Source organism: Pholis gunnellus (genome assembly GCF_910591455.1).
Source record: "Pholis gunnellus genome assembly, chromosome: 2".
NCBI lineage: Eukaryota > Metazoa > Chordata > Actinopteri > Perciformes > Pholidae > Pholis > Pholis gunnellus.
The window spans coordinates 17,678,105-17,695,833 of record NC_136536.1 but is presented as its reverse complement, the minus strand read 5'-3'; the positions used below and the strand labels follow the sequence as shown (position 1 = coordinate 17,695,833).

The following is a 17,729-nucleotide window of genomic DNA, read 5'->3' as shown; positions in this document are numbered from 1 at the left end:
ATCAAAATTGTGTCACATTTTCTGAAGAAGGTTTCTAATTTTTCAGTTTTGTAATCCAGCATGAATTTCAGAGAAAATCTAATTACATTTTTACAGATGGTTTCCTGAATCTGAAGTGTGTCATTCAGTAGAGGAGAATGATGCACTTTCTCTTTTTGACCACCAGAGGTCACTATGTGCTCACTGCGTGTCGGTGACGGTTGTGTCTCTGTCAACATTACATTGTAATCAGCATCAGGCCCATGCAAGGGTTTATTTAATCTGAGAACTTGATCCGTAAACCTTTCTGGGTTTACGTGACAAAACAAATGTCTCTCCTCCTCTGAAGGGAGATATTATCCCACTAGATTGTCAATGATGTCATTATTTCCTTTTTGGAATCCCCCTCCCCAGGTCCCCTGCTGCCCAAATGTGGTCAGTCTCAGCCAGGTGCGGGAGTCCCCTGGAAATCCAAGAGAAAAGATTAATCCTCTAAAATTAACCTTTTATGACTTTGTCAAACCAAAAAAACACTCCACCTGGAAATCACAAATCTGTCTACTGCTATCTGAGTCAGTCCTTACCTGAATGTAAGTGCAGGTGTAGCTGTGCGTTGTAGGTAATCAGGTCAGCCTCCGTGGGAAACGTCACTAAGCTTACTGTCATTTGTGATCCTTTCTTTTGCATGTCACCCGCCCCTGCTCTTGTCATGTAAATGCCGTGGCTTCACAAGAAAGGCACACTTAATTGTTTTAAGAGAGAACTGCTTATATTTCACTCGACTGTATCTGATATGTTTGCCTAACCTTTGCACTTCAAACTTTTTCATGTCAATCACGCCAGAATGCTTTTAAATTGGACCAGACCTTCCACAGCTCAAGCCAAACATAGAGTATCATTCTGCACTTTACTCAGAAACCATATGAATTAAAAGTTAGAGGTGGTTTCTTGGTGACATTTGTGCAGATTATGACCATTCAGAGTTCCACACCAATACTGTCACATCGTGCAGCAACATTGTGGTTTTATAGTATTGAACAATTCTGGCTGTTTATAATAAATTCATCTAGAAATGGCCACAACACTGCACGAAGTTGTTTGCATTACTAGATGTTTTTTCTGTTTGATTTAGCTCTTGAATTTTCTGTCATCAGATACATTATGGAGCTCTGGAGGTTGAACGTGCGCAGATCGTGCCTGTCTATGTGCGTGAGCGTGCCAGTGTGCGTGTGGCCTTGGTCTCAGCCCAAAGCCCTCCTACTATCTGCTTATTGGTGCTCATGCGTGACAGTTTGCAGTAACTGTCGGCTCCTTTTAGCCTTAGATTAGCCATATTCATAGGCTTTGCTTGCAAACACGCCCCTTCCCTCCTCTCTGTCCGTCAGGTTCAACACCACTGCCTCTTTTTAACCCCTGCCATCGTCTGCTGCACACGTATCGCCTTTATTCTCGGGACAGCAGACCGTGGACTTTTAACTCTTTACTCCATTTTAACCGGCTCGTGTGTGCGTGTGTGCTCTTCTTCGGTTCATCGGCCAGATGGAGGACTACCATAAACCCGACCAGCAGACTGTGCTGGCGCTCAGGAACATCGCCACCAAGCTCCGGATCAACTCCATCAAGGCGACAACTGCAGCGGGCAGCGGGTAAGAGGATGAATACGGAGAGATTAAACCGAGCCTGAGATGTATGATAGTATGACACAACAAAGCAAAACAAGGCTACTGTCCTGGGACAGTTGCTAAATGACTCATGCACTTGTCCGTTATAAAGGGCAAATAATAAAGTGGAAACGCGGGCTGGAATTTACTCAACACAAATCTTGTTTCCCAATTAATTAATTGACTGACCGCAGCAGAGTGCGTGCAGGAGGATCAGCAGCATAAAGCATCATGCAGAATGTGTTCATGTTAACGTCCCGTGTGGTGTGCCAAAATAAGGGACTTGACATTGAATTTTCCTTTTTCATATTTTCTCTGAGCATAAAACAGTTTTGTGCCAACATGCGTTATGCGTAATTTACGCACTTTGGTAGATGTAAGAAAGTTGATTACTTTGCATTTTTGCATCTGTATTTCAGTTTCTGAGGGTATTACGTTTCTGAGCGCAATGAGACCTATTCAATTAAATTAACAGACGTGTTGGTTTGGCACAAACGCCTCTTCAAATGATAAAATATTTATAATATTGTGTCGGATTTGGAGGCTCGGCATACATTGCTGCAGTTGTACCAGTGTTCCGTTCTCCCTTAACTCTTCGCGTACTCTGTGATCGGTTGTTTAAAAGAGGCGAGCAGAGACACGATCGGTGAGTGCATGATCGCGTGCATTCAGCCCGTATGGGTCGACGTGGTGTGAGGAGGTAGCGGGATGGGACCTGAGGACGCACGGACGCGCTCCTGCAGCTCTGCCACGCCTACGCGCGTGCGCCGGTGCAGCCTCTCACACAAATGCAATGTAGCTATGATAAAACGGGACAAATACGTCCGGTGAGAAATTTCAAAATAACATCCGAATTCACAAACGGACTGCGACATTATCGAAGTGATGGGAAATAAAAGATTAAAATTAAAATAGATTATAGGATTATGTGAAACTGTAACTTCTGCGTGGCTTTTCAACTTGCAAAGCGGACCCTCCCATCACACAGAATATAAGCAGGGGGGTTATTAGACAGCCCTGTTTTTACTCTACAATGTGTTACTGTGTGTCGCCTTCTGTTTTGCTTTCCTTGGCATTATGATAAGTTTTCTCTAGTGTTTGATTATCGGTGACTGAAATCGAGGTCGGCTACTTTTCTTTAAGTTAATTTCGCACATGCTGTGAGTAAAGGGCTCGAAGAACAAGACATTCCAGTTTGATCACTGAAACAGGCACATGGTAAACTGTAGCCTACCTTTTCCGTATCCCATGTTTTATTAATTCCATTCTTTTATCGCAGCCAGTTTTCATGTTGCAACCATAGATCTAGTATCTGTCACCCTCTCATAGAGCATCCTTCATCCCACATAAAGTCAATCTTATTCTTCATCTCCTTCTGGTTTTTGCTTTTACCCATTTTTTCATTATTTTATCACGTTATATATATATATATATACATTACATTACAGTCATTTAGCAGACGCTTTTATCCAAAGCGACTTACAATAAGTGTATTCAACATAGGTATTAAAGAGAACTACTAGTCACCAGAAGTCATAAGTGCATCTCCTTTTTTAAACAAGCATCTAAGAGCATCAACCAGAGCAAATGTACAGTGCAGAAACAAACAAACCTGGTCTGGCATGACTTAACCCACTAGGTCCAATTTGACAAAGAGCCAAACTCAACTTCTGGTTGCCATTTAGTTTCTGCCTTTGTTTCTCCTTTCTCCTCTGCATCTGTGTGTGGACAGTATGCTCTGAACATGCTTATAGATTTCCACAGCGCATATAGGAGGCACATCATGTTTTAAAAATGTCATTGCTGTGTGTCTAATTTCTCTCTCACCATCCTTTTGTTGCAGTCATCCCACATCATGTTGCAGCGTGGCAGAGATTATGTCCGTGCTGTTCTTTCATACCATGAAGTACCGACCTGAAGACCCCCGTAACCCCAACAACGACCGCTTCATCCTCTCCAAGGTAAAACACACTCACAACCACCCGTAAAGAGGTGGGTGGCGGGTGTTCCTCTGATGCATGCACAAACACAACACACAAGGGACATCTCAATTATTAAGGAATTATTAGGTGACGCATATTGAAAAAAATGTCCATTCATTGCTAAGTTCACATGCATATTTCTTTGTATAGTGTTTGATGTCTATAAGGTGCCAGAGGCAAATTCCAGACTTTACTTTGCCAAATGTCACTTCTAATTTGACGTGCACGCACACACTTCAGAATGACATTTTATTCTTTGTTCTCTCACATTTTATTTAGCAGAGAACTCTTGGGAGTCAGGTGTACAGCAAAGGTACCCGTGGAGGAAACATGTAAATTATAGAAGCAAAAAAACGGGATCTTATAGCTCGCTAGCATTGATGAGCGTTTTATAAACTCTGATAGCAGCACCAGCACCAGCAAATCTGGGGAACAGTATGTGATCTTACACTCTTAACCATTGACCTTTCACCTCTGCCTCCTCAGGGTCATGCAGCCCCTGTGCTGTACGCCGTGTGGGCGGAGACGGGCTACCTAAAGGAGAACGAGCTCCTCAACCTCCGCAAGGTGGACTCCATCCTGGAGGGACATCCTGTGCCGGTGAGGTGACGTTCAGACTTGCAAGAAGTTCTGGGTCTGAAAGCAATCCACTCCAACATGCCAACACATGTGCATTAAGAACACATTAAAAGCCTTACACTACCCTTCTGTGTGTTCATTTTGGGTATACTGGTGTTTTGACAGTAAATAGATGTTGATGTGAAAGAGAATATTTAAGACACGACTATACCAGTAAATGAACATTGAGGAAACGTTCATAGCTCCTCAACCACGTCAGAGCTTTTTCATGATGTCTTTTACCAACTCAAAGATCATATTGCAAACGTGTTGTGCAAGTTTGACTTTGCTTTCTGCCTCTTCCTGCATGGAGCCATCTGTCAAACTCTGCTTGCTCATTTGGGCTGTGGGCAAACCTTCTGACCGCATCTAAGAATCTTGAAATATTGATATGACATGACCTTGGAAAAATATTTTTCCTGTTGGAGATGGTTTGGACTTTTGAACAGTGCTTCCCAAGCTGGGGATTTAGACCATCCAAGGGGGTTGCAAGATAAATAGGATAGTGAAAAGTTTGTGCAACACAAAAATTAGGTTTCCATTTTCTAGCCTTTCTGTAATCTCTTTGCCTTTTCCCTTTAAAATACTGGATCTTTTCAAGCCGAAAAGTTTGTGAATTTAGAACACAACATGTACACTTGCTAGACATTCTCTTCATAGAGACATAAACACATTTACACAGATAACAGACGAACTGTACGCACGAAGAGACCTGGTGACAAAGATGTTCTTGTGTGACAGAGATGGTCTGTCCCCGGCTCCTTTCTCCTGTGCTGCAGACATTAATAAGACACTGTTCACATAAACCCAGATACAGACACACTGCTCATCACAGACTTATAGCAACATGACTTTTTTTATTGCATGTTCAGATATTCAATATAATCCATCCACTGTACTTCATGCTTTCTGTGTTTGCAATCTTGAATTGTCCTGCAATCTGAAGAGTGAGATGTATGTGTGTGTGTGTGTGTTTGTGTGTTTGTGTGTTAACAGAAGCAGCAGTTTGTGGATGTGGCCACTGGATCTCTGGGTCAGGGGCTGGGAGCTGCCTGTGGAATGGCCTACACTGGAAAATACTTTGACAAGGCCAGGTAACGTGCGCAAAAAAACACGTGCACACAAATTGTGATTTAGAGACCCTCCCGAAATACAAAAGACATTTATGAAGGAGGACAGCAGCCCAGCTTGCATCTCCACATATTGAGGTAGACAGTATGAAATTATGCATGATGCATAATGTACACTGCAGTGAGCGGTGCTGACATGTGACATTCCAGCCTATGAATTTAGATCAAACATTACCTGACAGGCCTGGTCTGGGTTGACATGTAGGCAGTCAGGAGAGCCAGGAGATCTGACCTTTGATCACTTTACCTTCATATCCGGATGAGTGAGGGTATGTGCTTAGTGATCCGAAATCCGAAATAACTCTTGGGATAGATCAAGTGCTAAATAAATCAGTGATGGGGATTATTTTGTCTCTTCATAAAGGTGAAATTCAAATTCATAGATTAGAGATTATGTGATTTGATTTTGTTTAAAAGCAGTGCACACTTATGCAGCTGCTTCTTTTATATTTAAGGTTGACGGTTTCAAACCTATTTACATCACAATAGATTAACGGACCTGAAATGGACAGTGGTCATCGACTACTCCGCTCGAATGTTAGCAGCGTTGCAGATGAGTCCTTTGTTCTCGTGTGATCTAGAAAGAGCCACATGGTCTCCAGTCCAACAATAGAGAGAGCGAAATGGGAATGCATGCCATTCATGTTTGTAGAAAAGTATGATTCAAAAGTGTCAGAGCTGAGCACAGGAACATGGTTTGACAAATTGAATTGCGGACAGAATAAAATGTGTACATTTTTACAAATTTTTACACATAACAGACGCAGTGAAACAGGCGGTCAGGGAATGCCGTATATGCAGTCTGTGTTGGCAGCCCTTGATATCTCTCACTCTGCATTCTGTGTGCACTCGATTGTTTCCGCTCTAATAATCACACATGCAAGAGCACAGCTCCTCCCTCATCACTATGCCTCACCCTTTACTCTCGTTCTCGCACCAAAAAAAAAATGCCATTTCCCATCCCCATGCTTCGGTTGCATCTCTTGTATGCGCGGTAGATTATATTGTGATTGTGAACACTGTGTGTGGTTGAGCGTGCATGCAGAAGGGCGTATGCTTTGCCCTTGCGATGCTCAGAGCAGCTTGTCAAACTAATTCGCTGCAACATAGCGGCTCAGCACTCGCTTGAGAGGGCCGCATCACTGGTTTCAGAACACAACCTGAGACAAAAACTGCTGAATGGCATTTATATCAACCCCTCCTAGAGACGCACACACACATACACACAACATATATGCTGCACGATCAATGGGAGTGCAGCAGCAGGAATATGTCACACTTCATTTCATGTTCTGGTCAAACTGTATCAGGAAATTAATCAACAACCAAACTGCCGCTCAGCTTCTCTGAGGGTGTGGCTTATTAAAAATCAATACATGAATGAACCTGTCAAATACACTTATCAACGGGGACTGAATAATTGACACTTCTCATTGCTTCATGCTTATGTGACTCTGGTTCAACGCTCTGATCCAATAACCTCCTATTTACAACTGAAAACTCAGGCAGGGTTCCTCCTCATGCTCATTCACGCGTCGCACCAAACCCAGAAGAGAACTCATCACTGAGTGAAGTTTTATCTTCGTTGGTTTTGTGTTGGCAGGGTTTAATGGAGGGGGTGACACAAAATGTGAGGTAGGTTGTGTGGGTGGACGGGTTCGGGATGTTGTCAAGGAGAGGTATCACCTTGTCTTGATCTGTTATTCTCACCTTGCAAAGACAGGATGAAAGAGAAGCACACACTCCTCACACCTACTCAGGGATTATTTTACTCTTACAGCTGAAGCACTGATCAACCTGCTGTAGTTGTACTCAATGCCCTTCAGACTGTGTTCTTGATACCAGATTGGTTTCATCTTTGGCACAATGGTGTTGCAGATTGTCTCAATCTGCAATTTTTACCGCTGGTACTTACAATTTTGAAAACCTCAGAATTGAAAAAGAATGAAAACTAAGACGACTTTATAGTCTACACGACTGGGATCACTTGAATATTAGATCGTTATCATACACATGTGCATACTGTATACATGGGAAAATGAAATACAACAAATACCTAAAGGGTGAGACTTCTATATTTGAATAAAATGATGTGACACAGAAGACATTTAAGTAGAAACCCTGAAAATGTCTCCCGAATATGGTAACGTGATCTGAAGCCGCTAAAGATAAAAACACTACTGAGATTGTATAATTAATTTAATTCAAACTTGGATCGGAGAGGAGCCTCACCTTCCTGATCCTGCTGTTTCTTTAGACCAATAAAATGTTGAAATGTTAAAAAAGATCTAATAGGTGAGTTACCTTGATTTCAATATCTGCTCTTATTGTACGTCTTACCTTAACAGCTGCTCGTACTAAACTGAAATAAAGGATTGTTTCAAGCTGAGTTGCTTAAATGATCATCCATATTAACAAAATGTTCTATATTTTAGAGACTTTGAATGATGAACGCAAGCTGCCACTTTTACAGGATTTGGTTCAATGCATCTGTATATATTACTGTGGATAGTTTCAGCAGACACATTTCAGAAACCGACCTTTAGAGATCAGTCTAACTGGTTATTCATTCAGCTCCACCTCTTTTCCCTCCCTCTCTCCATCTCCACATCTGTGGAATTCCTCCCTTCTTTTTCTTCCCTTCTTCCTCTCTCTTTTTTTTTCTGTGCCGTTTGTGTTCTCGGGGTTGGAATGCGTAGTGTAATGCGCCGTGTCTCAGCCCATCTTCCAGCTCTAATGAGAATGTGTCTATTTGACTGGAAAGCTGTCAGGAGTCGTTACACCGCCGGCGCAACTAGAGAGGATCATCAGAGCTCAGCGAGGGGGGAGTGGAGTGGAGTGTGTGTGTGAGAGTGTGTGTGAGAGTGTGTGTGTGTGTGGGGGGGGGGGGGGGTGTGTGTGTGTGTCAGCTGTCACATTGAGCCCTCTAGGAGGAATCAGAAGATGGGACGATGTGCCAAGAGGGAAAATGGAGCTGATACGGAAAATGACAGCTCTCTACTATTTATTTATCTTTTTCTTCTGGTCTGTCTTCATAAGCTCTGAATATAATTAAAATCTCTCTCTGGTCGTAGCTATCGGGTGTTCTGCCTGCTTGGTGATGGAGAGATGTCCGAGGGCTCGGTGTGGGAGGCCATGGCCTTCGCCTCTTACTACCAGCTAGACAACCTGGTGGCCATTTTGGACATCAACCGTCTGGGTCAGAGCGACCCGGCTCCACTTCAGCACCATGTGGAGAAGTACCAGCGACGCTGTGAGGCGTTTGGGTGAGTCAGAGGGAGTCAGAGGGGGAAGCTGGGTTGGTGGGTGGATGTGAAGTATGCGTACATCTGAATGCTGAAATGATTAGATAATTACTTAAGTAATAAACCCAAAGAAATTATTCAGCTTTGATAATCAATTAATTGTTTTTCATTTAATGAGGAAAGAAATGCCCAATATTCACAGACTATGACTTGTAAGAATTAGATACAGTCTAACTTTGTGACCCAAAATCTGATCCTCAGGACTAAGCTATGTTTGAATAAGTTGACAAAGACGCTATGAGCTGCCAGTTTAATCTGGCCTGCTTCATGTCATCCCTCCATCCAGCACTTGCAAAGCACTGGTATGAGCTAAAATGCTAAAACATTGCCACGATGTAAAGTGCTGCAGAGCCATCATAAGTAGGGTGAAAGGTGGTGATGAGTTTAGGGGATCCTACAGGAATTCCAGTAGGATTTTTCCATGAATTAAACAAAACCCAGAGTTGTTTTCATTCCTAAAAATGCACCTGTAGATTGCATTTAAAGTCTGATCTCTTCTGTTTTACCAGATGGCAAGCAATCATTGTGGATGGCCACAGTGTGGAGGAGCTGTGTAAGGTGCTGAGTCAACCCCGCCACCAGCCACTTGCCATCATCGCCAAGACCGTCAAGGGCAAAGGCATCCCAGGTACAATAATCAGGCACACATGCAGTGATCCACGGTATGAGTACAACATATCAGTGTGGTGTAGATTTTAAGTAAGATTCTTACATGTTTTGTTACTTTTTTGATTTAAGAAAAACTCAATAATTCCTTAAATAAATGCAGGATGTGAGCTGTTGAGTGTGTGTCATGGATCAAAATTTCCTCCTTTTTTTTTTAAGTACCATCATTATTTTGTTTTGTTTGAATGTAGATGTCTTTCTTACGTAATCGTACATGACATATTTCAAGCAAAGGAATTCAAAACTATCATAACAAGCACAGTCTTTCATAACCACGACAGGGGGCGGTTATTCCTGCTCCAAAAACCTGTTTCTAAATGATGACTTGGTAAAACGGTGGCAACTCACTGGGAATAATATTTCTGTCAGAAGTTTTCTTAACTGCCCTGGGGACCCGCCGCCAGTGCAAAGGGGCCCTAACTCGCTGTAATCCAGACAGTGCTTTAGTGCTTTAGCTGCTGCAGCACAGTAATCCTTCAGAATGTGTAGGATACACTCGCAGCAGCAGCCCTTTATGCTTGTGTTGTGATAATGGTCAGGGGCAGTGTGTGTGTGTGTGACCATGTGTGTTAGTGAGAAAGAGAGAGGTGAAAAAAAACAACTGTTGTTATAACAGCAACGTGTGTGTTTCTAAGAGAGGAGTATGTCTTTGTATTCATAAGATTTTGTCATAATCCTGTGGCCTCTTGATTCTAACCTGTGGATCTTTGAAGTAGCCTGTTGGGATCCACTGACGTGGATGATTGTTATGAGTGTGACAGCTGGCCATGGTTTATTTAATGCACATGCATAAACGTGGAGGAGATAAGTATGCAGGATATGAGGAGGAAATTGGTTTATATGTATATTTCAGGTGCATTTTTATCTAAACTTCATTAATACCAAAAGCACATACAAGTCATCTCTGAAGGTCCAATGAGTAAACCCCTAATCTTCACAGGATTAATGTGAAAATGTAACTGCATATATGCAGCAACTTTGACCACATAAGCAGTCAACTTTTTTCATTACCTCCACTCTGTAATATGTTGTACTACCGCTACACCAGTAATAGCTGCATTTGTTTGCTCTAACCTACGCTGTGTTTTGTGTGTTTTTCAGCGGCTGAGGATAAGATGGGCTGGCATGGTAAACCCTTGCCCAAAGACATGGCCGACAGCGTGATCAAGGAGATGCAGAGCCGCGTCGTCAGCTGCAACAAGCGCCTGTATCCTGCTCCGCCCACTGAGGATGCCTCACCTGTCAGCCTCCGTAACGTCCGCATGCCGAGTGCACCCAGCTACAAATCTGGAGACAAGGTGTGACAAGTGGTGACAGACGAGCTCAGATGTCTTGATTAACCTTAAAATCTCATCATTCGGGTTTTTCATTGTGTGTTGTATTGGCCTAAGCAAATAAATGTGTCGTAACCGTTCAGATAGTACACAACATTGCTTCAGCCAAGCTTGTGTATCTTCTACAGACTAGTTGTCGGTTTGTGTCTGTGTTACCAGATTGCTACGAGGAAGGCCTACGGCATGGCTCTGGCCAAGCTGGGCCGTTACAACGACCATGTGGTGGCTCTGGATGGAGACACCAAGAACTCCACCTTCTCCGAGCTCTTTAAGAACGAACACCCCAACCGCTACGTGGAGTGCTACATCGCAGAGCAGAACATGGTGAGAAAGAGACAATAGCGCTCCAATTAGATGGCTGGAGAGGTTTTAAATCATTCAGGCTATTAAAACTTCCATTCAATAAATAAAATAAGGGAACTTGGTTCTTACATTTTGGCACTATATGAAATACCAGGTTCATTTTATGTGGTAAGTATTAATATAAATATATTGTTTGTACTGACAGATTAATATAAACAACTTCTAGTTTTATTAAGATCAGAATCCTTTTAGTAACAGTAATCAGCCTTTTAATAACAGTAAGTTCTTACTGTGAACTAATACATTATTTACTAATCCTCCATCTTAAAGAGTTGGATTGTTGTACCTCATGAATGAGTAAATCATTTTTGCGTTTACTGAATTTACATGAAAACATGTCAAATGAAATGTGTGTTTTTTATGAAGAGGCTACAGTTATGCTAGCAGCAGGTCTTCACTTTGAGCTACAGGTTAACATCAGCATGCAAAGTTGATGCTAAGCAGGTTTAATGTTTAACATCTTAGCTTAGCATGTTAGCATGCAAACATTGGCCAATTACAACTAAACAATCAGTACAGCTGAGGCTGATGGGGATGTGATTAGCAACACTTGTGGTATAAAGTTGAAATGCTCTGGTCTCACAATAAAGTCACTTAATACTACAAGTGTTGCTGGAGTTGTGACCTCTTCAGACTTTGTTACTTTTCCATACACATTGGAAGAAGGTGAAGCGGAGACATTTCAATAAAAAACAAAGTAAAACATCATGGTCAGCTAGACGAAAACTCAGGGGATCAACAAAGTCAGCAGCATTTATCTTCTTAGACCACGCCAACCTTTGCCTTTTTTTCCCCCTCCTCCTTTTCCCTCCTTTCTATCTCTCTCTCCTCTCTCCTGCAGGTGAGCGTTGCAATGGGTTGTGCCGTGAGGGACCGTAACGTGGTGTTTGCCAGCACTTTTGCTACGTTCTTCACCCGGGCCTACGACCAGCTCCGCATGGCCGGCATCTCTGAGAGCAACATCAACCTCTGCGGCTCCCACTGTGGTGTCTCTATTGGTCAGTTCCTGTCTCTCTTTTCACCAATCATGACCTGAAGTAACTGACCATTGACCTTTCAGCAGTTCATTTTTAAGTCCTTTCACTACTTCTGACTTTTTCCCCCAACAACATCGTATCACAGTTGGTGGAATTTGAAGGTTTAGGAGGATTATATAAAGGCATGGAGATAAGAGATGGAAGACAAACATGATATTATGATAACTGACAAACAGATTTATTAAATATATTTAATTATTTATTTTATCAGATGTTGTTGTTGCTTTAATTTCACTACAATGTGCTTTGAACCGACCCGCAGTATGTCTTGATTTTCCTGATCCTAAACCTTTTTTCCCCCAAACTTCTCACCTCCCCTGTTATTCTGTCTTCCATCTTCCTCTCCTGGTGTCAGCACTCTTCCTCCTCCCCCTCTCACTGTCACTGTGTCATGGAGGTGAAGACAGAGCGGCCTGATTCTCTTTCACCTCTTCCTCCTCCTCCTCCTCCTCCCCTTACTCCCCTTACTCCTTCACCTCTCCAGGTACATTGCATGCGCACCTTTCCAGACTGAATGCATGCCAGTCCACCAGAATTTATTTTCCAGTCTCCGTTCAACATGAGTCTTGTTGCACCTTACTTGTCTCTTTGATGCTGAGATGTGTGTATATTTAGGTGAGGACGGGCCCTCTCAGATGGGTTTGGAGGACCTGGCCATGTTTAGGGCCATTCCTACGGCAACCATCTTTTACCCAAGTGATGGTGTCTCCACTGAGAAAGCTGTGGAGCTCGCCGCCAACACAAAGGTACCCATCGTCACCCATCATAGGAAATGAAAAAGATTTAAAAATGGACATCCTGAAAAGAAAATGTGTAGGTTTAGAGCAGAATGAAAGCTTCATCATATCGAGATGTATGGGATCCAATCTTCCACAGTTTTTGCGTTGAACAATACAGACCCATGTAGATGATTTGTGGTTTGTTTCAGGGTTTGTGTTTCATCCGAACGAGCCGCCCAGAGAACTCCATCATCTACAACTGCAATGAGGACTTCCATGTTGGTCAGGCTAAGGTTTGTAGCAGCGTTTTATAGATTCGTCAAACTCTTTCATGCTCTTTGAACTTTTTTATTCCTCATTATCACAAACGACTTATCTGACTAGAATGTGTGCATGTTTCCATTTGAAGTCCACAAACAAATATGTCTTCACTCCCCACTCAGGTTGTGTATAAAACCAATGACGACCATGTTACCGTGATCGGAGCAGGAGTGACCCTCCACGAGGCTCTGGCGGCTGCTGAACAGCTGAAGAAAGGTATAAAGAAAGACCTAACCAAAGAAACCAACCCACGTCAGCATAACAGTATACAATCTTTATATGAATCATCAGTTGGACTGATGTGCATCCTCCACCTTCCTCTCTCCTCCCTCAGAAAGAATTAACATCCGTGTGATTGACCCGTTCACCATCAAACCCCTGGACTCCAAGACCATCATCGACAACGCCAAGGCCACCAGAGGACGCATCATCACAGTGGAAGACCACTACTATGAAGGTGAGGGGTTGTGAATGACCGTCCAAAAACGAAACAAATGTAGAGAAATGGCTGAATGATTTTCTTTAGATATTGTTAACGTGATCAAACATTTCAGCCAAAACATCCAGGGTTCAGCTCTGGCCTGTAGCCTTCGTCACATGTCCGTACCCTCGGTCTCCCATCTATCCAGCCTCTTTCCACTTTCCACCAATAGATAAAAATAAACATTTAAAAGTGATAACTTCAAATGAATTTTAAACCTGATTTGAGAACTACTGGAAAGCCATATTGGTGAGAATTTTTAAAAAGATCCTGTGGTATATTCCTGAAATTATGATTTTATATCGGTTTGATTAATATTGTACCATTGATGGATAAATCATAAAATGATCATAAAATGCAAGAAATGCACGGTCACAAAGTAAACTCAATTCCCCAAAAGTTACATTTCTGGTCACAGGACGTTGCAACATAATGTCACATGACGTGTAATACATTATACGTTGTGACAGGTCTCAATAATATATAGCAATGTACAGTGCCTCTCTACTGCATTCATCTACTGAACAGTCGCATCTTGGTGGATGCCATGGTATGAACAGGACAGCTTTAACTAGCAGCCATAAGGATTGTTATGCAGCTGCTTGCATGTTTGTGCTCATGAATAAGAATGCCTGGAGCAGCAAAGGACAAAGGACAAACAATCTGCAGACGGATAGGCAAAGTGTGAGGAAGCTGGAGTCTGAGCAAGGGAAGAGAGAGAAGAGCAGCATGAGGAGGGGAGGAAGAGGACAGAGGTATAGTAATTCAGAAGGTGACGGAGAATTGGGGTAAAAGTTGTGGGTTTCATGAGAGAGATGGAAGATACAGAAATGGTGAAATGGATAAAAACAGTGGGGGTGGAGCGAAGGAGGAGGAGCTGGGAGAGCTTGTCAGGGTTTCTTAATTTCAGCTCCGACCTTCGGGCTCACGCTGACCTACATACAGTACCAGCATGACAAAAACGAGTGTCCAGAATTATTCTCTCTCTCTCTCTCTCTCCTGTTTTGTTTTTCTGTTGTCCTACATGTAGCTGCTTTCTCTACTGGTCGACAATACGTATGTTTGCCATGATAGAGCCAAAAAAAATAAGGAAGATGACACTGTTGTTTGGTCTCACACACACATACACACACACAGCTTTATTCACATTCATTAGTTCATTTCATGCAAGTGAAAATGTCACAGGGGTGCAGTAATTTTAATATGTCCACATGTCCATATGTATCATGCGTGTGTTACACAGACAGACAGTAGAAACCAAGTAGTATCCAGGGAACAGGGGGATGTGGTGAACAGATGGGTAAATGGCATTTGTCCCACACTGGCTCACACACTGGTTGCCAGCAATTACATCAACCAACGGATGGGAAACATTAAGTATTAAAGGCCATGTAAGAACATGTAATAATTACTCTCTTTTTGTCATTTCTCAGCTTTCATGTTCACTCAGTCAGAAATGTTTGAATGACAGTTTGGAGTGAGAAGTAAAAAAGAGATGTTAGAGAGAGAGGGGGGGGGGGGGGGGGGTGGAGGGAGAGGATAGTCTTAAGGGGGTGAAAGTGAGGGGTGAGAAAGTGGAGGAAGGGCGTTGGCCGTCCTGTCAGTCCACATCACATCGCTGCAGAGCTCAATCGCCCGTGAAGGTGCGAGAGATTTTAATATGACAGAGGAACAAATGAAAGACTTGAAGTGAGAAACTGTAGAAACATTTCTTTGGTGTCTTTTTTGTTTTGAGTGAACTGACCCTTTAACCGATGGTCCTGACTGCTGTATATTCTGATTCCTCAGGTGGTCTAGGCGAGGCAGTGTGCTCTGCGGTAGTGAACGAGACTGGCTTCACTGTTCACCGCCTGGCAGTTTCCCAGGTGCCCCGCAGCGGCAAGCCCCAAGAGCTGCTCCGAATCTTTGGCATCGACCGCGACGCCATCACTCAAGCGGTCCGTAAGGTGCTCACCAGCTCCGCCAATGCCAAGTAAGAACGTTGCAGCAGCGGCAACAAATATGGCAAAGGACTCTGTGGGTAACAGGTGATCACCATGGAGACAACAAACAAGTAACCCAACACAAAAGAAGGAGGGAAAGCACTTCTGGCCCACTCACGCTCTCCTCCTCATAAAACAATCTAAAGCATTCGTTTTGAAAGATTTAAAAAAAAAACATAACCCAGCTTTTCTCTTTAACTGTCATTGATGTGGTTTTGCCCCTTCAGTTTGTGTAAACGCACCCCTTCCCCTTCACAAGCTCACATCCACACCTCCACCCTCTAACCCCCTTCCTACCTCCCAAAGAAAGTGCTGGTACTGCTGTAGTGTTTCAGTAAAAGCAGTGAACGTGGTTTGGAGTAAAAGTGAAGTCTTTTTATATTTTTTGTGGATCCCCTCTCACTTCACCGGCCCGGCATTTCGTACGTCTGCACCCAGTTCGACTCTTTAAATCCCACCCCACTAGATCCAGCGGGGTGTGGAGAAACTCTGGTATGGTCTGTTTGAGCACTGACTGTTTGTAACCTTGTTGACCCTGACTTGGATGGGACCGCTTCACACCAATAAAGGGAAGGTTTCTTCACAATGTCTGTGTCCGAGGTCTTTCTTGTAGGTTGTGGTTGCGTGATACACAGGTCAATTTTTACAGTGAAAGAAAAATGTACTAAACCTGCTTTCTTTATTTGTGCACCAGAGCAAAGCATGTACTGCTCTAGACAGGGCCAGCAGCAGAACATATTTAGCTATATAAAATAAAGGCCCAGATCAAATATAATCAGTATCTGATTAAGTGTACGCAAGGTTTAGAATATTTTCGCGGGTTTATCTTGCCGTCAGTCAGCCCTTTCCAACGGGGAAATGAACCAAAAGTGTAACTGGTCTATGCACCACAAAAACAGTATAGAAAACGTTCACTTTCAGTTCTGTTACATGTCTGAACTTTGTTTTAATATAGCCTACACTTGATCACTGTACACACATCTTTAGTAGTCCCGCTGCGGACAACATGTGGGAGTATGAATATAAAGTTATGTAGTTACTACTCCATAACTTTTTATGACTTTGTTCAACGTACTATATTACGACTTTGTATTACTTTTTTCTCCATACTACATAATAGCTTTTTTATAATAAGACATTTTCATGAATTCTTTCCACATACTATTATATGAATTTTTTTTAATTACTTTTTTCGACACACTATACTATGGCTTTTTTATGACTTTTTTGACATGAAATACTCTGATCTTTTTTAGCGATACTTTACCATGATAATACAGTTTCGACCAACTGTGTTATGAATCTTTTGTAACTTTTATTCAACATACTATACTATGACTATACCATTCTATGACTTTATTTTATTACATTTTTTGATGTACTATAATCTGACTTATTTTCAACATACTATATTACTTCTTTTTGACCTTTTTCAACATACAATACAATGATTTTTTTCGGCATACTATACTATGACTGTTTTTACATAGTATACTATGACTTTTATTGTGTTGCATTCGACATATATTAAGACTTTTTTTCAACCTTTTCGTGACTTCTTACGAAATACTATTCTTTAACTTCTTTGTGTCTTTTATACACATAGTATGACCTATGACCTTTTTGCAATACTGTACATTGATTTGTTCATGTCTTATGACTTTTCTCCATATACTATACTATAACATGTTCATGACTTTTTTCAACATACAATAGTATTACTTATCAAAACATACTGTACTATGACTTTATGACTTTCTACGACATACTATACTTTGACATTTTATGAAGTTTCTCCACATACTATACTATGACTTTTTCATGACTATTTTCGACATACTGAACTATTACATATATTACTTTTTTTGGACATACTGTAAAAGTAAGAATTCTTTATTTTTCATTTCAAAAGTTGCATTAAATACTCCCTCCCTTATGTCCGGCCTAAACATCCAGTTTCAACCAGGTATGAGATATCTGTCCACCAATGAAGATGTATGAAGAACCATGGTTTTGAGAGGTGGAGGCGTCCCCAAGTCGTTTTAAAGCATAATGATAACACCTGTCCAGACAGGATTGTCAAAAAGTCAATTTGCCCGATTACTCTAGATCTTCCACCATTTTTAGACCCGGCAAACTCCTAAATAAAAT

General features: G+C 42.1%; 1 protein-coding gene across 1 annotated transcript; it reads left to right on the top strand.

Annotated features, from left to right (window-relative positions):
- Positions 1-1,505: 1,505 nt before the first annotated feature.
- On the top strand, positions 1,506-16,155 carry LOC306701685 (transketolase-like). The gene is made up of 14 exons (XM_079167062.1): positions 1,506-1,625; positions 3,484-3,601; positions 4,109-4,222; positions 5,237-5,334; positions 8,445-8,636; positions 9,185-9,303; positions 10,443-10,639; positions 10,835-10,999; positions 11,880-12,036; positions 12,691-12,821; positions 13,004-13,087; positions 13,238-13,331; positions 13,450-13,572; positions 15,385-16,155. The coding sequence occupies exons 1-14, from the start codon at positions 1,519-1,521 to the stop codon at positions 15,570-15,572; spliced, it is 1,887 nt and encodes a 628-aa protein (XP_079023188.1). The 5' UTR covers positions 1,506-1,518; the 3' UTR covers positions 15,573-16,155.
- The last annotated feature ends 1,574 nt before the right edge of the window (positions 16,156-17,729 follow it).

Bases quoted from the DNA above. Each gene is read 5' to 3' on its own strand.
- LOC306701685 (XM_079167062.1), top strand. From the start codon at position 1,519: ATGGAGGACTACCATAAACCCGACCAGCAGACTGTGCTGGCGCTCAGG. The intron at 8,637-9,184 runs GTGAGTCAGAGG...CTGTTTTACCAG, and splicing joins CGACGCTGTGAGGCGTTTGG to ATGGCAAGCAATCATTGTGG. The intron at 9,304-10,442 runs GTACAATAATCA...TGTGTTTTTCAG, and splicing joins CAAGGGCAAAGGCATCCCAG to CGGCTGAGGATAAGATGGGC.